The sequence below is a fragment of the Limulus polyphemus genome, unplaced genomic scaffold (assembly GCF_000517525.1).
Source record: "Limulus polyphemus unplaced genomic scaffold, Limulus_polyphemus-2.1.2 Scaffold505, whole genome shotgun sequence".
In the NCBI taxonomy this organism is placed as follows: domain Eukaryota; kingdom Metazoa; phylum Arthropoda; class Merostomata; order Xiphosura; family Limulidae; genus Limulus; species Limulus polyphemus.
The window spans coordinates 421,952-446,765 of NW_013666115.1; the positions used below are offsets into that span (position 1 = coordinate 421,952).

Here is a 24,814-nt window from a genome sequence, read left to right on the forward strand (position 1 = left end):
TATAAGAATCTTTAAAACGGGTTTTGTGTTTGCTTAAGCCACATGCAAATTCCAACCTCCTATAATTATTATACAAAATGTTGGAAAATAAAGTTAAACTACAAAAGAAGCGTTCTTTCAACCATGACATTTCCTAACAGAAAGGTTAACAGAAAGAGTTACATGCCAGTACCACAGAAATCGAACACATTAAATAACTAGAACACGTTGTTCGAGATTAACAGTGAATTGAATACCGTAATATTCGTGTACTTGTTTATGATACAAATATTTAAATTTAGAAATATAACATGCAACAAGAACAACGTTTGAAACATTTATTAAGCAAAGTAAAAAAAAATCATCAAATCAAAAACATACACATTCAATCAAAATCACCTTAGCACTATTACTCATCTACGTATTTATATAAAATTTTACATCCCACATAAGTTATGCACTTATGTCGTCTAGAACAATTATCTGCACCATATTTCATATCCTTGTTATCTAGTGTAGTTGGCATTCGTAACACCTGGCTAAACCAGTGTTTTTGGTAGAACAATTATCTGCACCAAATGTCATATTCTGGTTATCTAGTGTAGTTAGTATTCGTAACACCTGGCTAGACCAGTGTTTTTGGTAGAACAATTATCTGCACCATATTTCATATCCTTGTTATCTAGTGTAGTCGGCATTCGTAACACCTGGCTAAACCAGTGTTTTTGGTTTGGTTCGTCTTACATAGATATTGCCTATGTAAACTAAAGTGTTTGGATTGTTCATTTTAGATTGATACACTGTATAAAAATAGTTACAAACTTTTGGTTATTATCTGAAATTTATAATATTTAAAACTGCACTCTAAACTGAACTGCTGTGGACTGTTTGGGAAATATTGCTGGGAACTACAGTCTGTATACACCTTATACAAAAAAGTGGAAGATAAACAACATAACAGTATGTGTGAACCTGATTCTAAAAATTGAAATGGAACGTTTAAACAAAGAGAACGTTGAAAGACACAAACACAGAAAAATAAAATTGTTTTTTGTGTTTAAATGCAAAGTTACATAATGGGTTATCTGCGTTGCGCCTATCACTGGTATCCATCTCCCAGATTTTTAGCATGATAATTCCTCAAGCTTACCAATGAACTGCAGAAAGGGGGGACTAAAAATGAAAAAAAAAAAATCCATATTGTCAACAAGTTAATCGAATAGCCTCGAGATGGCGCTGTTTGTTACTATTTGCAGAGCTGGTAGTTACGCATGCATTGTCTCCTAAAGCTTCATGAATTAAATTATGTTGTTCAGTTACTCTCATAGAATGTCAATAAATATAGATAACACTTTTTTGTTGAAACTTATTAAGACCTATTTAGTTTTAAAAGAACTGAATATTTGGTGAGTATATATAATAAATTTATGTATTCAATATGTAAGTTCTTGTAATGTGTATTACGTAAGGTTTCTCAACAATTTCAGATATCTATTCTAAGTTGTATTTACAAATGTCTCATATATACATATATATATATATATGTGTGTGTGTGTGCATTACTTTTAACGGTTCGAAATTGTGTTTCAAAACTTAAACACATAATATCTAAACAGGTTCTTTGAAACTTATATTATAAAGGAAAACTGGTATCACGTTTTTTTTTAGTACGTTTCCTCCACGATCGATGACATTCATGTTGTGACTACTACAGCATTCATATATTATCGATAACACTAAATAAAAAAACAAAAACATTATAATCACTATTTTGTAGACGTCTTTCAATGAACTTTTATAATTCAATAAATACTAAATCAAGGTAAGATTTTGTGCGAAAAAATTATGTTATATACATGTTATCCTTCTTAAACTATCAGTCGGTTTGTGGATTATACCAAGAAGATTACATCGCATATTACAGTAAAATAAATAATTTACCTATAATTTTTGTCGATGTTTCAGAAAGAGATGATTAATATCTAGAAAACTTGGTGTCTTATTTTTGCTTTAAAGACAATTTTTTTTTTACTTAATGTCAATAAACTTTTTTTTTACTCTATTTAAATTGATCATTATTAGATTAATAATTGTGTTAAAAAATGGCATACTTAAAATATTTTAAAGTTATTTCAGAATTCTATGGAAAGAAAGTTTGAGCAAGTTTATCTGTTGGAATCTGTTAAATCATTGTGTATTTATAAACCCGAGAAACTTACTAGTCCAAAATAATTACAGTAAAACTGTACGATAATTATAATTAGCCTTTACTGGTGGAGCTATAAGGCACTATATAACCAAGTTTATTTGGTTTTGCTGTAGATAAGAAATTCAATGAAGTGTTTTCAAGTTATTTCTAACTTTCAACTCTATGAATATAATAAAACAGCAAAAAAAAAAAAACCAAAAAAAGATAGTCGTTATAACTCAACTTCGAGAAAAAATAACTACAAGTCATTACTTAGAAACCTGTCACATTTAGAGCACTTAAGTTCATAAAAATACCATGCCCAAAGAAGAACAACCGCATAAAACTGATTCTGAAGCTTATTCATAGAATTACGGTCTCCCATGTTCACTTAAGAGATAATCTGAAGGTTAGGTACAGGAGATTTAAATTAAGAATAGTTAAAATCATGACTCTATAATAATTCCACTTTTAAAATTTCCATTTCACATTCTGTCATCAGCGGAGTAGGCAATACAGATCTCAGAATATCCATTAATACTACCCATCACAAAAGCACGACAGTACAGAAACAGTAACTGGAAATGAATACTAAAGTCTCTGAAATGTTCATTGTTTCCTAATTAGTTATCAATAACAGAAATTATAATTTTCTCACTTTTCTTTTTCCTACAAGAATAACTTATTCCCATTGTCCGACGTGCATTTCCTTCGGAGGATAATGATGGTGAGGTGGTGCTCGAAGTCTGCTATAAATGCGTTTGTATTCCTCCTCGTTGGAAATTAGTTCCTCGGGACCTTAAACACGAAATAATATCGTTATCTTGTATTTTGAAGCTCTGTCGGTTACGTTACTTACATTATAGTAAAGATTATCTTTATAGCTTATAAATAACAAAACATTTGGGCGTTATCAACGAAAGGATTTTAAAACTTGATAACTTTAATTGTCACAAATTTAACGGATCCATATTGGTTGGAAGTATATATATATATATTTATATAATTATATATATTACGTATTTTATTGGTCTCATTAAAACATAAATAAAAATATTAGTTTCTTCCAGGACATATGCCACAATGCGAATTCTACTCTACTAAGTAGATTGAGTATTTAATGACATAAATATTAGTATTATCCTATTATATATAAACTCTGACAACAGTCAATGACTGTTCATTATACGTATTTCATATTCCCCAAACAGATGTCTATCATTACCATGAATTTGTACGATATTTCGCGAATTTCTTCTGCGAAATGTTTAACATTACATGATATCTAAAGCATGGAGAACAATTTAACATCTAAACGAAACACTCAGTTCCACAGATTTACAGGTATTTTAAGCCATTGTACCATGATATTTACTTCTTATCCATAAGCCTTCTTCCTCTTATGTTTTTATGTTTGCTTACCAAGAGTGGATGAAAAAGATGTCCGTTCTTGTGATCGCAGAAGACCAAGGTAGCCAGCGCTGTGAGTCTTCTTGATATGATCCTGATCGTGTTTGGCAAAATTAGGCACACGAGCTCGGAGTCCGCAGTAGTAAGGATCGTCTATTAATATACGTTAAAATTAATGCTACTTTCTTAACTGGTGATTTCAGGATATAATTAGTGTCAATTTTTTTCAGTAGAGAAAATATTAACGGTAAGTGAAGTATAGATAACAAAAATGGTGTAATAAATCTGATTAAATATATTCAAGTATGAGGATAAATTACTAAAAATAGTTCAGACAGTAAATTATGTCTAAATTTATACAAGTAAAATATAAATAGGTGATAGCATTACGATAAATGCATTTTGACCAATAGCGTTTTTCGTTTTTATAGTTGTTTTAAAGGATTAAATCATTGCAAAATCAAAATGTCTCACGGTAACTCCATCAGTTTCTTGTTGTCAAAATATTTTTAACTGGTCTATATTTTATGTGTTTGGTTTCCACGAGAAGTATTTTGTACATGCAATATTTTTTTTTATTAATTTAAAACTTTCATTTTATATTATCGTAACTACTAATAATCTGATGTGACGAAATAGTGGCACAAAGAAAGAATGCAGGAGTGGATGAAGCGAAGAAATAGAGAAAAAGTAGGTGACATAAACAATAATGCAGGAATAAATGACGAAAAGAAACAGTGGAGGAGTAGAAATTGAAGACACGAAGAAATCGTGGATGAGTTGGTTACATGATAAAATGGTGTAGGAATGACGACATGATAAAATGGTGCTGGAGTGACGACATGATAAAATGGTACTGGAGTGACGACATGATAAAATGGTGCTGGAGTGACGACATGATAAAATGGTGCTGGAGTGATGACATGATAAAATGGTACTGGAGTGACGACATGAAAATGGTGCTGGAATGACGACATGATAAAATGGTTAGGAGTGACGACATGATAAAATGGTGCTGGAGTGACGACATGATAAAATGGTGCAGGAGTGACGACATGATAAAATGGTGCAGGTGTGACGACATGATAAAATGGTGCAGGTGTGACGAGATGAAACAGTGCAAGAATATAACACGAAAAAATAGTGAAAAACTTAGTGAGACAAAAAGTATCGTAAAGTGGTGATACGAAAAAATAGTGCAAGAGTGAGTAACCCAAATGATTAGGGCATCTTAGTCAAGAATTCAGTGCAAAAACTGTAATAGTACAAGTATGCCAAAATGGAGAGTTTTCTTATTACACTGTACAAAACTCGTATTAAAAACAACAAAACTCGTGTTCCGTGATAAACTAAGCTGCTGTTTGAATGGCTACAAAATAAGTTCGAGTTATGAACAACATAACTGTGATATAGCGAAACAGATCACAAACGTGTTAGAAAATGCACAATTTTGGTTTTGAATTTTATACAAGCCATGTACACATAATAAAAATGTGATTTTGTAACACAACAAAGTGTTTAAACAAACACAATTTCGAATTCAAAACTGCACGCCATTTATGTTCTTAGAAAACACACATAAGTTGTGTGTGTGTGTGTGTGTTTATATCGCTACATGGAGTATGCTATAGTTCGTAGAAGTCTGTGTTTAGGGAACACAGTTTGGGTTGTGAAATAAAAATTGTTGTGGTAATATACAACTTTTGTTTTTACACAGTACATTACATGATAAAGTGTTTGTGATTTAGTGTTGTTTTGTTACAAAGTCGTAGTTAATTCATCTAGCGATAGTCACGAATAACTCATAGATCTGACTGTTAAAAGTAAACAGTAATAACTACCAAATATCTTGACGTGACTTGGTTTTGTCGGTATTAACAGAATCATGTAAACATTTTTCTGAAGGTTGCAAGATTTACAGTCATGAAGCCTCGATAGGATGTCATTATTAGTAAATGTTATCTTCCAGTATACAAGGTAAGATTGAAAAAAAACACACATAATACAGGTACTATCTTCAAGAAAACTGAATATTCACCGGGATATTCTGACTTTTTGTTTCGACTGAATGACTGTACTGGTGGAAGTCTGAAAGCTTCAACTTGTTTCTCATCATCATAATCGGGCTGTAAAAACAAACGTAATACAAAATACATAAGTTCTTTCATGATTAACAGCATCTGATTTAGATGTATAGTCCTTTACTCACCACTAATAATGTAAAATACTTAAGGTGCTTGGATAGGACGTGACATGTTGTCAACATTAATTTATCATTATTATTATTTAGCGGATTAAGTGGTTATTTACTTATTTATCTGTTAACTTATTTTCTTCACCTAAACTTAATTAACAGAAACTGACAAGTAAATAAATAACAGCGTTTACTAGAACTAAGTAATAATCATAACATTTCTTACTGCTTGTAAGTTAACTCCTACAGTATCCTTTACAATGAATTAGTATTTGTAGCATAACGACAAACGTTATAGAAACACAATTCTGTTACAACAAAACAAGACCTGGCAAGGTTTGGTGGTTATTACTCAATCCCTGAGCAGGTACAGGTGAACCAATGTTTTAGACTAGCAAGCTGCCTGCTCCTTTAGCCATAGAGGCATTATAACATGGCGGCCAAATCCCCCTTTTTGTTGGTAAAAGAATAGCCCAAGATTTGGGAATGTGTGCTCCTGGCCTGTTGCCTTCCGTCTGGTTGACAGTTCAAAATTATGGACGGCGACAGATAGCCTTAGCTTTACCACAAACAAAACAAAACAAAAAAACGGCGAAAACAAATATCCGTAATTTGAAGGTGGATTAAAATATCTGTTATTCGATTTTTTTGTGTAATATCGCGGAAACAATTCGAGGGCTATCTGCGCTAGTTATTTCACATTTTGAAGTGATAGACTTGAAGGATGGTAGCTATTCAACACCACCCAACGCCAACACATGAGCTACTCTAATCGAATAGTGGGATTTGACCATCACTTTTATAAAGCACCCATGACCCCACCAAACTGTGGAGCACGAATTATTTTTTGTTCAATTGAGGAAGCAACAAAAATAATTCCATGGTTTACTTAGACTGTTATATGGAACCACGACCACTTAACTAGAGGATTGTTTGTTTGCTTGTAATTAAGCACAAAACTACACAATGGGCTATCTGTGCTCTGCCCACCACGAGTATCGAAACCCGGATTCTAGCGTTGTAAGTCCGCTGTGCCACTGGGGGGCCACTACAGGATTGAAGCAACTTATGTGTGTACTAAGCAACAAAGAACAGACTTATTACCTGTATGTTACAATGAGCAATAGATGATTAATTATTTGTTTATTATGAAAATTATAGATCTCTAAAATCTTGATTGTCAAAATTTTTCTTTAAATACCTTGATATAATAAATATCTACATCGAAAAAAAAAGATGACCGCTGTTGCCAATGGATAAATTATTGTGCATAAAACAGTGCACTGTAACTACAATTTCACATAAGTACTAATAGGTAATTTTTATAAATTGGTTGATATGTGCCAAGAAGTTGTGAAATATACAAACAACAATGATAATTTATTTGTTGGCAACACCGAATGTTTACCTATAGCTTTTCCTTCATTGAAAAACATTTTTAAATTTGACGCTGGCCTTAAAATATTCATTCAGCTTTCCTTTGTCGTTTGCACTTGAAAATTAAAAAAAAAGTAAATGTTAATTTAGAGTTCAATGGTGGCATCTCTAAAGTTGAAGTTTGGATGAGAGATTGGAATATGTTTCTGACTAAATCAGCAGCAGGTCATACCATAACATTCTATGTCAAAATCACCTTTCTTTGGAGAATACATCAACTTCTTGATTGTCTGGTAAACGCTTGAAAGATAGTTTTTTTTAGAATTACTAGATAAAGGATAACCAACCGTCCAGCTTTCCAGTTTTTCGGTTCCCTGTCCTGAGGACCGTCTAATATCAAATCGATACAGTCCTTCTTTATCATTTTGTTTTGCTGTTATTGACATTTTTTTTCTTTATTTTTGCTTTACCAATTGACGCATGACTTGAATAACTAACCGCTTAAGCATTCGGGTAACGTGTTGGGTCAATCAGCCAACTCCTAGGCTTACCAGCCTAGAGATCAGAGGTCGGAACGTGAGGCATGTGTGTGTTATGAAACAGGTTTCTCAATAAAGCATTGTGTTGATTTTTTTTTCGAGCAAAATAAGATAATTTAAAACATGTAAAAATTTACTTACAAATGAAACGAAAGTATGAACAATATTCTTAAAAATAATTCTAAGAATTATCACCAAAATACATTTTCACACCTAATTACTTAAAAACTTCGTAATCAATTAGATTTTCAAATACTCTCCCTCCCCCCTTCAAGCTCTAGACTCTCAGTGACCCCTTTGTTCGTTCACATTGTGGTAAACATAGCTAATCATCTATACTACACTCACCACATTCACAACGCTAGTGTTTAAAGAATGCATTATCAAAAAACATAATATTGCACTAAGAAACCGTAGAACTCGTAAAAACTAATGCAAGTAAATTAAATAAAATGTTTGATTATCAAATAAGCTTCATGATCCTTATTAGTATAGCTACTGTTTCATTTCGCTACTTTTTTCTAGAAGTTTGTTTGTTTGTAATTAAACACAAAGCTACACAATGGGCTATCTGTGCTCTGCCCACCACGGGTATCAAAACCTGAATTTTAGCGTTGTAAGTCCGCAGGAATACCGCTGTGCCATTGGGGGGGGGGTAGCTTTTCTAGAAGTATTTGATGTGTTGAGGGTATTTTATAAAACTTCTATATCACAGGCAGACCTTAGTGATCATCCTGATTGGCATCGTAAGATCTGTACTGAGTTTGCAATAGTACGACAGAATGCTGATTGAACTGCTCTGAAGTCGTGAGACCACAGGTTTGATTAATTATTTTTTATCCATCAAGTTGGGTTTGGAAAATTTTTTGACTTCTGCTTGAAGTCTTATGACTTATTTCCTCACGAAAGTTTTGGTAGCAAATGGTACCTTATAGACTTTGATATTTATGAAAATGTCTATACAAATTGTAGTTCCAGATGAAGTTATGTTCCTAATGTTTGATATTAAGTTGTCACGTATCTATATTTAGCTCTAAACCTTTTAATGGCTATCATCAAGCACTAAGATGTGAAGTCGAATCCTATATTGCATTATAAAATGCCCACCAGTGACACAGCGGTGTGTCTGCGGACTTACAACGCTAGAAACCGGGTTTCGATACCCGTGGTGGGAAGAGCACAGATAGCCAACAACCAAACAAACAAGCATTATAAAAATACGGTGGAATAAATCAATGGTTTCTTTGAGTTTCTTACTTAAATAGGTCTATATCGGTCTATAAATTGTTTTTGTGAAATATATTTTGGTAAGTTATAAATGGGCACGACGCTCAGAATTCTTTTTTCATTTTGATCAACTGAAATTGTATAAAAATAAGAATACTTACAGAGCAATAACGAAATATTAATCTACAGAAATAATAAAAGGCGCTCTAACATTTTTATTCAAAGTGTTGATATAATATATTTATATATACTAAAATCGTTTTTACCTAGACAGTTCATCCAGTATGAAATTTAAAAAAAAATTAAAGGCATTTTTTATGTGTGTTTAATTAAATTTATCTGTAAATGTAAGATTTTGAGCGCTAAAAGCTGGCGATGCGTTGAAAATCAATAGGCTCAATATTTATGATAAAAATGATACAATACTGTAGATTTTACTTTTTTTTTTACATTTTTCTCAATTTTCTCATTGCGTATATCTTCTTCAGGTAGTCAAGTAAGCAAAAACTTTTACAATATATTCTTACCTTAGGTAGAGAAACATGTGATGAGTCACGCGGTGGCAGCTTGGGAGGTTTATCTCGTGGAGTATTCGAGGAACGTGAAGACATTCCTGGATGGGGCACGCTGTATGGGTCCTCCTCAGGAACAGGAAGACGAGGACGGTCGAAGACAGCTGTTAGGTTGGGGACGCTCTGTTTCTTAGATACTACAAAAGAATAAAAAAAGGATAAATACAAATAAACTTTAATCGTTACATTTACTGATATGGCCATAATAACACGAAACAATATGTACATATATATACAAAGGATTTTACAACAGAATGTGTGTATATTTGTATCGGGTAGTATCCATGATGACAATAGATATGCTGATATGCTGATGCTTCAGTCTATCTATACCATACCAATCAGTGCAAAGTAGGCTTACCGTAAACGAGGCCAGCTTGGAATAACTACTTTCTCACATGGTTTGTACATTCTTGAACTCAGAATCTGAACTAACAGATTTCCAAACTGGGTTAAGATATATATTTAGGTTTATACTTAAATGTGGTTATTTAGTGACAATTAAAGACATGAATAAGAGGATTATAACACTTGTTGCTGCTCATGGCAAGATGATAATAAGTGATGGATAATTAAATTAATAAATAAACCAAAAACATTGACATATAAATGTACATGGGATAATGAGCAGTTTAAAAAGCAGAAGCTATAGGAAAGTTAAATAGTTCAAAATAACGAACTCGTTAAAGCACTAAACTCAACAGGTTTTGCGTGTACCGACTGAGCATTTAATTGCAAAAAAATTTGAAAGTACTAAAAGCGACATTCTGTAAGATAAAAACTGTAATCTGAAAAATTAGAAGTTACAATTAATCAAATTTATCCTTCGACACAAGAGTGGGCTAAATTTGTTGTGTATTATAATATAGTTATTGTGTACATCAAGTGCACGGAAAGAGAGCAGTTCTAGAAATATTAAGCCTTAAACGTCAGTACGAGGACAAGAAAATATTGACTTATACTTTTTTTATTATCTAAAAACCAAATTTAATAAAAGTGATCGCCATTCATGTATTTTATAAACAGGTAGAAGGTTGTTTTGAAATTATATATATATATATATATATCCATACTTATTGCGTTATTTTTTTCTGAATTTAATTGTTATATATTTATCTTAATCAAATAAAACGTTTGTTATTAACTTAATAAGTTGCATATTTTAAGGTGAATAGAATTTATCATCTTTATTATATTTTATTATATTAGCTACAGTTTTGCCGTTTTCACCATTAATTAAAAATATACAAATATCCTAAATAAAACAGGAAAAACGTGATAATCAAATGAACTGGAGCACGTGCATTTCTTTGACTCATTAACCATTTCCCAAGAAATAGAGCTAAATATACCACGTAAATAAACATCATGCTTAGCTATTAATGCTTTAGCTCCTCAAATAAAAAAGGTTTAACCTGAAATTCTGGTTGAAATACTACTACTAATACCATTACTACTCTAATAATTTCAAATTGTTCTTGAAGTTATTAGGACTTTTTAAATCATCGAGAACCAAAGATGCAAATAATTTAATCAGAATTGAGAAAAACTGGGCAACAGATACTTAACCTACAAATCTATTGAAAGAATGGACTTACTTAGTGGCAGTTTAGACTTAAGCATGTCCAGGGCTACGATGTTTATTATCATTACCCAACAAGGACATTCTAGGATTTCTGAAGAATCTTTAACAAATGCTAGAGCAGAGATGCACTGACTTTCTAACTTTCTACGGTCGGGATAAGCTCTTCTAATTTCTCTACTAACATTATTTTGGAACTTTTTCATGTCAAATAACTGAAAACAAAAAACATAGAACAAAATTACTAAAAATTGAAAAACGAAAACATTTATATCAGAAAGTACACATACGAGAATGAATCAACTTAGTAAGCTCGGAACATGTTGAAAAACCAAAATAACAAATTTTGAAATATTTTTGTTTCTCAAGATTAGTTGATCACTTAATATGTCTTAAATGCTATTTTCCAGAAAACTTTGCGGTTAAAGAGAGAGCCCAGTTAAATAGAATGTTAACAGATAAAATATATATCTGCGAACTTTTAATTAATTGAAACCTGTTATCTTGAGTTATTTGAAAGCGCGAGTCCCCCTTCTTTGAGTTTCTTTAATCACAACTTATCCACTTTTTGACCCTACTCGTTTTCAAAGTTTCGTGACCATAAATTTAAAAATATCACAATGACAGCTAATAGAAAAACATTAATCACGCAACGCAAGTCAAATTTAGTTCATTTATAATACTACAAAAATGTAGTTATTGACCATAAATTTAAAAGTATCACAATGACAGCTAATAGAAAAAATAAATGAGCTAAATTTGACTTGCGTTGCGTGATTAATGGATACTACAAAAATGTAGTTATTCATGACTACCTGATTAAAACTGAGCTAAAACTTCCACCGATCGAAACAAATTTTGTCTGATATTATACTCCCGTTTTATTACATTTTACCTTCACTGCTTTCTCTAATTCCAGTTGTCCTTTATTCTTGATAATATCGGAGGATATTGACGTTTCTGCATTGCTAAATTCTTTAACATATATATTACATTTGCTGACACGTTTCATCATGATGTTACCGCCATCGTCCATCTTGAATTTCACCCCCTGGTGGTGTGGAAGAAACGAAACAAATTAACCACACTTGTTGAAGATAGACAAATATTTTCTGCAGACTGAAATTGTATATTGCTTATACTTTGATTGAAAAGACAGCTTCAGCTATTCCATTTAAGTAACTATAAATACACCTTCATAAGTAGCAGTGATATCATAATTTTGTTTAATACGCAATAAATGTAACGTGTAGGAAGTGCTTTTATGATAACAAATAAAATCATTTGCCATTTTATCATATTGTTTTCTTTTAAGACTCATAATGTAGGTAAATTAACATGGACTTTTCTCAAAGTTAAAATACTTTTAATTTCGAGCTTTCGGCCCTCTTACCGAAACCTTCATCGGACAACAATGCACTGAGCGAAGAAGGCTCCAGTAAGAGGGACGAAAGCTTGAAAATAAAAGTATTTTAACTTTGAGAAAAGTCCGTGTATAATTCTAAACATTTTATTAGATGTCAGATATGCAAATCTATATTGAAGATTATCTCAGTGAAATACTGTTTTTAACAATGTATTATAATAATACGTCGTAATGGTTCCCCTAACAAACTACGTTTGGAAAATAATCGATTCAAATGGTACGCTCTTACATTTTCATCATTTGTGTGTGTGTAATCTTAGTTCACTCTTTTTTATTTAAGTACCGTAACAAGGTGTATTTGACTAGTTTATTATTTAAAATTTTCCATTAACAAAAATTCTCTTTTTTAAATGAACACATATTTTCGAAAAGTTTTAAGGCGAAAGTCTGGATCTTCAGTTGCACAATTCATGTAAATAATAGATCGCTCAGTGATAAGTACTGACCTAGTAGGTATGTCTACATGAGACGCCTACGTATAAACTTCGAGACACGCGGTGTCCAGCACGTGACACTAGTCAGTGCACCCAGCACAGCTCCGCCTATCAGCGAAGTAATGATTGACTGGGTTACTCTTACAGAAAGTATAGCAGAAACTAAAAACAATGTTGATGACACTGTTAGATAGTTTAATCTTCACATGACCGAATAAGTCTGGTTGGAAAAGTAATACTAAAAAAAAACAAAAAAAATGTATCCAGGTTTATTTTAACCACTTAAATAACTGGTATGGGTGAACGCAATCAAGGAGTATTGAACAGAACCAGCTGTTTTTAACAGTAAATTAAAATTCCGACAAGTTTTAGATCATTATCTGTTAAATTCTTGGAAAGATCTGCTCGTGTTTTACGTAAATAACATATGTGACCCTTTTATGGTACTCAATAATAAAATATTAGTCATAATTTCAGTCTAACTTTACTAGACATTATAGTCTAATCTCACAGAAAAAGAAATTTAACAAGTTAAGAAGATCTAAATTTTAACACTTACGTTGCCAATATGTCGTTTAACTTCGTCGGTTTCAGAATCCCTCATAGGATTATCAAACCCACAGAGACCAATTCTATAAATAATTTAAAATATCAATAACATTTTATTTTATAAAAATAACAGGTCTATCACAGGAAATTAGATAAAAATGTAGATGTTGACTTTTGATTGAGATATTTATTCATAAAATAAGGTAACTAACAAAACAAGAGATAGAATAAAATTATGTTGAGAACCATATAGTTCTTATTCATCTCAGTCTTCACTATTGGCAAGACATGTAATTGTTTTTGTCAAATAAATTATATCTGTAGATATATTTGTTAAAGCAATATTTTACATTTATAGGCATTGAAATGTTTCTTTCCTAAGCAAACAAAACTGAGCTATTGAAGTAGCTAACCTATAACCATCGAACCCATCATCTGATCCATTAACAGTTAAGACAGGAGTTCTTGCATAAGCCTTGGCTACTCGTCGATTCCTTTCCATACATATCACTTTTGCCCAAATTTCGTCGTCGATCTGGTCCCATTTGTTGAGAACTTCTTGTATATGATCCTAAAAAAAGAATTGATGTTAAAACTTGCATCTTGTTCTAATTGATTGTAACTATTTTTTATGCTAATCATTGTTTGACTTGGTGTTACTTTTTACTACTGCTAAAGATAATGATGTTGTATTTTTTAAGTAAAAAAATTTTTATTATTGCTTTTGTGTAGGAATATAAAAAGCCTTCATATGTTGACATTTGTCATTATATTTTTCTGTTGTCACTAATGCTGTGTTTCTCTCTTGATTTGTAGTTTTATTTTATTCTAGTTAGTTTTCGCTTTATCAACTTAAAATTGTTTGCAGTTAAAAATTGGTTACGTATCTTTCACAGTAAACAATGTTTCAAGATGAATAAAATGATTGTACAGAGCTGAAAATACATTTTATCTATTATGAATGGTTGTAATCCTCTGAAATGAAAAATGTTTTATTAAAAATCTGGAGTTTTAACTTTTTATATAATATTGAAATATAAAGACAAAATGAATTACAGAATTCGAAGGAAGTCATAGGCTCAAATTTCTATGGGTTTCTATATTAAGTTACTTACTTCTTATTCTATGTCATATACTAAATTATCAAACGTATCAGAACAGCACATCCAATCTTAGGCCTAAGCTCACAAAATTTGGTGCACTTTACATAAGGTTTGTGGAAATTTTCAACTGTAATAAAAAACACTTTAAAATAAAATAGCAAGAGCAAAATTGCTCACCAGACTTTAAAGTGGAATGCGTGCACAACATTGGTGGCATGAATTTCTAAGACATTTTCAGAACACTTACTCATTCCCACTCTAGGTCGTGCTAAAGAAATGGAACGTCACTAAATATATTTGTGTGAAATGTTGCTATGGCCGTCCATAATTATGCATCATTTGTTGGTGCATGCGAAATTCGTAACAAGATGTGACGCGAAAACCACACAACTAACATTAAATTAATCACCCAGAACTTTACGTAAGGTGGAAGAATTGAACGTTGCTGAACAACACTCCAATTGTCGAACTTAGAAGACAGACAGACTGAGGTCCATAAGCTGCGTATCAGAGCAGGGAGTGCAAGAATTTCAACGAGTATCATAATTGAAGAACAATAGAAATTCATCACATAACGTTCACTGTTTGCTTTGGACTGACAGGTTTGGGCTTTATGACAACCTAGAGAACATTTTGAACATGGATGAGTGCTTCCATCTGTGTGGAGTGGTGGATGTAGTAGTATCGTGGGTTATGACTGTTATAAGTTACTTTAATTTAGTCATTTCGTAATGACTAACAGGGTTATAAATGATTTGTCGTTTTTTCACATCCTGCCTGTAGTGATGGATTTATGCGGGATAAGACCTTTCCTTTTCTCGAATGATAATGCTCCAAGTCATAGAACACGGCCGAATCGCGGACCTAGTAGTTAGCGTGCGGGACTGTGAATTCGAGTGTTTATGGTTTTTGTCCCGTTGTCGCAAAATCACATTCCGCATTTCGTGTCCTTGTGTAGCTGACCTGACATGGCCTGGTCGACTCCAAATCTAAGAGTGGCGGATTCGAATCCCCGTCACCGAACATGCTTGCCCTTTCAGCCGTGAGGGCGTTATAATGTGACCGTCAATTCCACTATTCGTTGGTAAAAAAAAAGTAGCCCAAGAGATGGCGGTGGATGATGTTGACTAGCTGCTTTCTATCTAGTCTATTATTGCTAAATTAGGGACGGCTAGTGCAGATGGCCCTCGTGTAGATTTGCGCGAAATTAAAAGCAAAACAAACAAACCTTGTGCAGCTTTGGGCGAATATCCAAAACAACAAGAAAATCACAAAGTAAGCTATGTACAACTCCATGGATCAAGATGAACGAAGACCGGATTTCAAAGCTTCTGAATCCAGTCTTAAGATACAGTCTTAGTAACTTAAGATGGGTCTGGCTCGGCACTGCATTAAAATAGCATCTAAACTATGTCAATTATTTAAACACTTCTGCTGAGAGTATACGGTAATTTCACAGGCAATCCAAGATGGGGAGTGTTGATAAAAAGTGTCAGTGAGCAATATTCTTACACCTTTATGACATGCCTCAGCATGGCAAGCAGAAAAACACGATTTATTTGAAGTTTATTGAAACAAGGGTGGCTCGTTTCGTCATTAAAGAGCTGCAAAACGTCAGATGAACCGTATTTAACAGGAACAAGCAGAGAAACTTTCAATCTTGGTTTCTGACCTAAAGCTCATTTTTAATTAGAATACACAGAAAATGTAGCGTCCTCTATTGCTGGTTATTCATAGCTCCAGGTTCAGTGTAATAGTCATGTTCAATCACGTTGCTGGATCTCTAAAAGTTAAGGTTAGAAAATAAAAGTAAAAAATATACATATTTTAGCAAATAATTTTTCTAAAACCTACTTCACTATGACGAGAAAGCTTTAAAATGAAAAAAAAATGGACAAATTACTCATTTGTATTTAAAATCAAGTTTCCTGAGAGTCTCTAAACATTTTGGAAAACAAAACTAAAGCACTCAAAGCAACAACTTTTCATGCCTGTAAAAATATACTTATTAACTACACGTGCAACTTGCGATTTATTTAACTATTCATGTTTCTTAAATTTATTGCAGTATAAAGCCCAGGGTAAAAATTATCTTAAACTCTCTTGCAAATATCTTACAAGTTTTCTAGTTCAAAACTAACAGAGCTCAACGTTTATATTTTTAGAGATCTCAGCTGTCTTGCTCCAACTGAACTGTTAATGGACAAGTTTACGTATGTTTCGAGCCGTAAATATTACAACGAATTACAGCTAAATTGATGGCTTTACTACCATGCAATCATCAAAATGTGCGATTTTACTAATCTGGGCGACTGCCCGTTTCGGATAATTGACCAGGAGAGGCCGACAGCACGAAATACATCTGTCCCGGAAAAACAGTTTATTGCACGACTTTATACGCTTTCTGACAAATCAAACATACTTGTCTTCCACAACATATATTTTTTCTGCAGCGTGAGAGATTACACTGGATTGACAGCAACCAAGTTATTCAGCAGATATTTTCAGGATACTGCAAGTTTAGATTTAGCGTGATTCTAGAAGGAGAGGGGGGGATAAAGGACAATGCGAATGAAGATTTTAACTCAGAAAGAATGGGCAGATCTCTAAAATTACCAAAGTAATATCACCTTATAATTTTAACAAATAACTAAACAAAATCTTACGTGCTGAGGGAAATATTAAGCATAATTCGAGAAAGGAGACCCTACATAGCTAACTTATGTAACAATAGAACAAACAAAAACATTTAAAACACAAGTTTCTCAAAAAAAAAGAAAAGCATTTAATTTAAATAGAAAAAAGAATCTCCATTTATATACGTTATATAACATAAATATTCTAACAATTTAAACGATGTAAGCTAGCAAAGCATTAAAAATTACTAGGCCTTTAACATAAGCAGTGAATTATGGCAATTTGTTTGTTTGTAATTAAGCACAAAGCTACACAACGGGCTGTCTATTCTCTGCCCACCACGGGTATCGAAACCAGGATTCTAGCGTTGTAAGTCCGCAGACATACCGCTGTGCCACTGGGGGGCTATTATGGGAATTAAAAGATTGGTCTCAAATACGTTTTCATACCTCTGGCTTATAATCCAAAATAAATAAGTTAAGATGACTTTTTTTAAAACAAACATCAGCGGTTTACGTTATTTATATTATGCATTTTAATACAGCTTTACAGAAACTAACCTTCATAATAATATACACAATATATGCTGTTTTGAGATCATTTTAAACATATATATAACGAATTTCCAGTTTTTATTTATTTTGTGAATTCGGCATGAATATTGCAGTAGAATAAAATCGCACAGGAAGGTAAAATCACACCCAAGCACTAATATGTTACCACAGATACTGTGTTAGTCAGACTATCCATCTATTAAGCCGAAATGTTATTATGGAATTTGTTTTATGGGGGGGGGGGGGTTCTGTTGAATTTCGTGCAAAGCAGCTTGAGGGCTATCTGTTGCTTTGCACAAAATTCAAGAATGTAAAAATGATAGAATAGACAGAAGGCAGCTAGTCAACACAACCCACCGCCAATTCTTGGGCTACCCCTTACCAACGAAAAGTAAGATTGATCAACATAGTATAACGCTCCTCATGGCCGAAAAGGTGAGAATGTTCGGTGAGATATGGAGATATGTACGTCACTCTACGTTATTGAATGAAATGAAAAGGTTTAGAAACAATTATGTCCGTGATTATGAGCTTATTCAGTATAACAAGCATCTCTGGCGGAATAAATACACGGCTAATTTTCATCATGTAACAAATAAATTAAGCTCGCCAATATTTCCATTGTGTACTAATCAGTGTAAGGAAGACCTCTACACAAACGATTTTTGTTCGTGTTACACCACTCTTGGATAATATCCTTTGACTAAGAATTAATAAACTTAAACTTTTGTTTCTGTTGTTTTCGTTCATAGTGATCATGGGAACACATATAAATGTTTGATCACAAACAAAATGGAGATACGATAAGCGTTAATTTTTAATTCCAGAGTGGACGACCTTCGAGAGATAACGGGAAAAAGCACAAACTCGTTGTACCTTGACCCAATTTTTTGGTAGTCTTAGAACTGCTCGAGTTCGACCGGAACTTTGAGCCAAAACCACACAATGTTTTGCCAAGGATATCTTCTTTCTAGATACCACCACAAGGTGGTCGGGACAGGTTTTAACTAAAATTACCCAGTTGGCTTATGTCTCATGACTTCTACACCGTGATAACATGGTGTTAGGGTTAAATGGCTTTGACATTAAAACATACAAAATAGGTGAACTTTTACACCCAAATCATACAAACATTAAATTGGTTGAGACGAAATCATTTAAGCCTTAACCTGCATATTTCACAACTTAAGTAAATGTAATTTGAACAATAATAATAATATTAAATCAGCCCATAGAGAACTTCGAATTTACCAATTAAGATTTATACTGCTAAAATCGAGTTTCGATATACGTGGTGGGCAAAGAAAATGGCCAGGTGGTTAGGGAGCTCGACTTGCAATCTGAGGGTCGCGGGTTTGAATCCCCGTCACACCAAACATGCTCGCCCTTTCAGCCGTGGGGGCGTTATAATGTACGGCCAAGCCCACTATTCGTTGGTAAGACAGTAGCCCAAGAGTTGGCAGTGGGTGGTGATGACTAGCTGCCTTCCCTCTGGTCTTACACTCCTAAATTAGGGACGGCTAGCGCAGATAGCCTTCGTGTAGCTTTGCGCGAAATTCATAACAAACAAACAATACTAAGTAGACAATAACATAAAAAGGTAAACTTCTGCAGAATGAACAATTATCCTCGTCAGTGGCGCTAATTGAGAGGGATAGGGGTTTCGGAACAACTGCCCTCAAGCTTTAATGTTTTTTTAGAAATGTAAAACGCCTGGTTATTGGGCTATGTTTATGAGAAATTACTAATATTAATATGTACAAAATCGCAATTTTCATGTTTTTTTTGTTTGCTTTTTTGTTGTTGTTGTTGTTTTGTTCCCCATAACTTTCTGGCTCTTACGTAGTTATTACAGTTGATGTATGAACTCTGAAATTTGCTACGTCATCAACAGTTCGTGTATTTTGTATCTTAAACATATATTTTTGAGGCTGTGAATTTTAATTTCCTGTAAAAATCCTTCTTTTTGAGCAACAAATTAAAATTCACAGCCTCTGAAATATATGTTTAAGATTTAAACATGTTCTGTACATATATAGACAAGTATAAACTGTTTAAAATCATTATGAATAAGTTTTGTAACTTAGGCTAAACTAAGTATGGTGTACGTACCAGTAGTTCAATTATTTGTTTTGAATTTCGCGCAAAGCTACACGAGGGCTATCTGCGCTAGCCGTCCCTAATATAGCAGTGTAAGGCTAGAGGGAAGGCAGCTAGTCCTTGGGCTACTCTTTTACCAACAAATAGTGGGATTGACCGTCACTATATAACGCCCCCACGGCTGAAAGGGCGAGCATGTTTGGTGGGACGGGGATCCGAACCCGCGACCCACAGATTGCGAGTCGAGCACCCTAACCACCTGGCCATGCCCGGCCCAGTAGTTCAATATTTAATATCATATATTCCACAAAGAAAATACCATAGCTTTCATAGATAATTCGCTAATGTTTTAACTTTGATAGATTTTGCATGTTATTTTTACGTTTGAACATACTGTATAGTCAGGATGCACTACAAAAATTCAGGAAAAGATTGCGTTTTTTTCCACAATTTTTTGTTTTGTTTTTCTGAGAGTTAGAATATTGGTTATGATGAAATAATTTAACATGTCGTTCGTGGTTGTTAAATCACTATCTTGTCAACTTTTAATATATTTATATTTAACTTAATTATTAAGTACACAAGGACGGATAAGAAGTATATCCACGCATACATACACTTCTGACACTATCCAAAACGTAAAAGAGGTCATTCAAAGCCTAAATTTCACCTATTACGACCTTGTTCTTAGGCAAGGCGTGGTTTGCATAATACTGAACTAGTTTGCTGATGTTTTTAAGACCATTACATACAATAATGCACATACCACAGGCTTGTGGAACAAGATACGCTAATTCTTTGTTGTCAGTTTAGTTTTTAATAGGGTTACCCAAGTATTGTTCTACACATTGTTACTTACAGACACAAGGTACGATAGTGTAAAACTGAAACTTACAAATATCACAAATAAAGGAAAATATTGATTAATGTACTTTAGATATTCTGATATACATTTCTAAGAATTTTTTTTTTGCAAAAAAACTAATTGTCATTGGTCGTTTTATGGAAAAATGAAATAAAACTATCTTTGAACTGCCTAACCCTTAAAAAGGGTATTGTCTTCACTGTAGTTTGTAGAATATGCTTAGTTTGTTTGTTTGTTCGTAATTATGCCCAAAGCTACACAATGGGCTATCTGTGCTCTGCCCACCACGGGTATCGAAACCCGGATTCTAGCGTTGGAAGTCCGCAGACATACTGCTGTGCCACTGGGGGGCAGAATATGCTTAGATTGTTCGATTTCAGAAAGTGTATGACCATACTTAATAATGTTTGTAGTTTGGCTAATATTTCGCTTGATTAGTCTTACAACATTAGAAACAAGATGTTGAAACATCTTAATTAAAGTATACACATACCTAGTTGTACATTGTCTTCCGTAATGCAAACTTAGAAAAACTACAATTGGTTTAAAGAAGCAGAAAAATGTTTGTAAGTTTAATGAGCTCTTGGTTATTATGCGAGTAAAAAAAAAAGTAATTATATGCACATAATCCATATGTAATAATGATTAAGTTTTGGTTACACGGGGTGACAGACGTACGTGGGGAAAATTTTGTCTTTGTTTTGAATTTCGCGCAAAGCTACACGAGGACTATCTGCGCTAGCCGTCCCTAATTTAGCAGTGTAAGACTAGAGGGAAGGCAGCTAATCATCACCACCAACCGCCAACTCTTGGGCTACTCTTTTACCAACAAATAGTGGGATTGACCGTAACTATATAACGCCCCCACGGCTAAAAGGGCGAGCATGTTTGGTATGACGGGGATTCGAACCCGCGACCCTCAGATTGCGAGTCGAGCGCCCTAACCACCTGGCCCGTGATCTGACAAAATTAACGTTCCTACATGTAATAAAAATACATTCTAAATGGCAGAAAGTTTTACAATCGTTGATGTCGTCAGAATTTTGGACTATAAGCTCATTCACCTGCTTCAAGAACGAACTGAAATTCGTAAATTAAGGCATGAGCTGTTTTCTGCATACCTCATCTATAACTTTATAATGATGAGTATTCCATTGGTTACCTATGCCTTATTTCCTTACTTGACTTTCTTGGTCCAAGTAAGAAATAGACAAGATTCCATTTTAATGACTCACGTAGCCTAACGAAATACAAACACTATGTTTAACGTCAATAGTAAACACGTCATTAGATCAACTAGTGAATACGACCATGGCGACCTACCTTTTTTTTTTCTGTTTTAGTTTCCACAAATAGATAAAAAAGAATATTCATGTCCTTAATGTTACAAGAATCGTTCGCAATCAGCGCATTAGGTTAAAAACTTAAATTTAAGCTAACTCAATCATTCGTTTCGTAGAAGGCTGAAAATATAATAATTTTCTCATATATTTAATATGAATTATCATGAAAACGCTGAGCTCAAACATTCTTTAAAAAAAACATGATGACCAAAATTATATTGAACTGTTGACTAATTATCGGTAGTTATCGCCATATCACCATTTGTAACTCATTCTCCACCTATGGTTCAGCGGTAAGCTTGAGAGCTTATATCTCTCAAATTCTGGGTAAGATTATCGCATCTCGCACACCGCAGATAGTTTATTGTGCAGCTTTGAGCAAAAACGAATAAAACTTATAAAAGTTTATTCTAAAGGAACCGAACCCCCTGTTGTAAATCCAAAGACTTACCGCTATCCCACCGGGGGACACCATACTATCCGAAACTTTAACGTACATAAACTACTGATATGATTCGAACAAGGACGTTAGGTAGACGTTGAGATTATAAATATTTTTAAGTTTTCGAATCTCCAGTGTGTAAATGGTGTTTTATAATTACTTTTGTTTTGCGACTTTATAAATCGTACTACCTGTCAGAATTGTGTAAAGAATCGTGAAAAGCAAAACAGATAATCTCTTAACTTAGTCTATCAAAAATATTTACAAAGTACTAATAAATGTAAAACTATATGCAAAGAGACATAATTTAAGTAGGAGCATGGATATGACTTGTTGGACATCTTTATATTAGGATAATAAGGAATATAAAAAGACAAAGTTGAATAAAATAATGAAAGCTACAATTCTTTCTAAACCAAGACAGGGTATGTTTGAAATAAATATTATAAGGGGGGAATTGCAGAAGAATAATATCTATGAAACTTAGATTCCTCTTTAATTACTATTAGGCGATCACTAGATGTCGCCATTGGGTGTTTCAGAAAGTCCCGGATCGGAAGGTATGCGAATAATGAAAGTATGTACTACTGTTCCTGGAGCTTGTCCAGCAGGCACAAACAGGTAGATAACGGCCTTGAGGGCGATATATAACCTTTTTATTTTAACTTGATAATCCATATATCCTGTCATCTTTCTTTATGCACCAATGTAATTATAACTAAAAATGAAAGTGATATGAATATACACATGGTTCAAATAACGACATCTACAAACAGGTAGATAACGGCCTTGAGGGCGATATATAACCTTTTTATTTTAACTTGATAATCCATATATCCTGCCATCTTTCTTTATGCACCAATGTAATTATAACTAAAAATGAAAGTGATATGAATATACACATGGTTCAAATAACGACATAACTTAATTGAGAAAACACAAAATTAGTAGTTTTGATGTACTTTAATTAAGTCATTAGTTTCTAGGCATTTAAGAACAAGAATTTGCTATCACTATTATTCAAAGTATTAAAACGATAATAGACGTAGAACTTCAGTTGTTGTTTTTGTATTTTTTTAAACAACAGAAAGGGTTTTAAGCCATAACTATTAATCTAATCAAAAACATCTTAGGTGTAAAAAAAAGTGCGACCAAAAAAGGATTAAGTGTGTGACTTAAAGGAATGAAATCAAAATTGGCAGCCAAACTGATAACTATGCTTATAGCACTGATAAGAATATTACAGCAAATATTCATTCGTTAGTTAGCCAGGCTGCGTTTTTTGTTTAACTTGGGGCATGATGGTGGGTAAAACAAAATATGCGGTCTAGATAACAAATGAATGAATATTTGCTGTAAAATTCTTATCCATGTTATAAGTGTAGTTAGAAGTTTGGCCGCTAATTTGTTTGTTTTTTTTCATTCCTTTAATAACACACAGTGTCTTCTGCAGCAGGTTGTTTTGGCCGCACGACACACCACCGCGTGTACTGATCCGGATGTTGGTATTAAAGCTGTCATCAGTAAAATAACAACTATATGAAATGATTTTAACTTATCTTCCATTGTCGTGTATTCTAAGCTCTAAATTAACTGTCATTGTTGCATATTCTGTGTTCTAACTCAGCTGCCATTGTCATTCATTCTACGTTCTTAGTTAGCTGCCATTGTTCTATATTCTAATTTAAGATACTACTGTTTGTATATTATACGCTCTATCTTGTCTGTCATTGCCGTGAATTCTATATCCTAACTGTAACATCATATCCATGTAGATTTGTTTGTTCAAAAAGATTTGCCACTAACTTCTAGAAATTACACGAACAAGAATTTTATCCAATAATTACTTAAAGAATCCAATACAGTAGTCACTGCACTGAATGTTCTTTGCGAAACAGAATATACAGCATGTACACAGAACTTTATTTTCGAAAGTTTGTTTAAAGTTGCAGATAGTGTGAATACAATAAAAATGGATATTTTTATATAAATGTATTACATAGGTAACGATCCCTAATTATAATGGTATATCTACTCTCAAAGTAAGAGCGTTCATTGTGGTTAATTACAAGAATGAAGAAAATAGTTTATTTTAAGTGTCACCGGTGAGTCAGCAGTAAGCTTACGGACTTATAACTCTAAAATTCGGGGTTAGATTTCCCGCGGTGGACAGCGGATAGCCTAATGTGGCTTTACTCTAAAACAAACAAACTCTTAAAATGTTTACATAGCTTGAGCATAGTTTACTGTATTTAATCACAACTTCTATTTTGAAACATAAAAACTTAAATCA

The 24,814-nt window shown here is 33.3% G+C and overlaps 1 protein-coding gene across 2 annotated transcripts in view; it reads right to left on the reverse strand.

Annotated features, from left to right (window-relative positions):
- Nucleotides 1–303: 303 nt before the first annotated feature.
- LOC106458725 overlaps nucleotides 304–24,814 on the reverse strand; it is a 52,937-nt gene continuing 28,426 nt past the window's right edge. For both annotated transcript variants that reach the window (XM_022385002.1, XM_022385003.1), the window contains exons 3-11: nucleotides 13,891–14,048; nucleotides 13,488–13,560; nucleotides 11,964–12,119; nucleotides 11,085–11,283; nucleotides 9,442–9,623; nucleotides 5,616–5,703; nucleotides 3,590–3,730; nucleotides 2,826–2,965; nucleotides 304–1,715 (exon numbers count right to left, since the gene is read on the reverse strand). In XM_022385002.1, coding sequence (XP_022240710.1) covers nucleotides 2,850–2,965; nucleotides 3,590–3,730; nucleotides 5,616–5,703; nucleotides 9,442–9,623; nucleotides 11,085–11,283; nucleotides 11,964–12,119; nucleotides 13,488–13,560; nucleotides 13,891–14,048 — 1,113 coding nt within the window. In that variant the 3' untranslated portion in view covers nucleotides 304–1,715; nucleotides 2,826–2,849. The remainder of the gene's footprint in view (nucleotides 1,716–2,825; nucleotides 2,966–3,589; nucleotides 3,731–5,615; nucleotides 5,704–9,441; nucleotides 9,624–11,084; nucleotides 11,284–11,963; nucleotides 12,120–13,487; nucleotides 13,561–13,890; nucleotides 14,049–24,814) is intronic.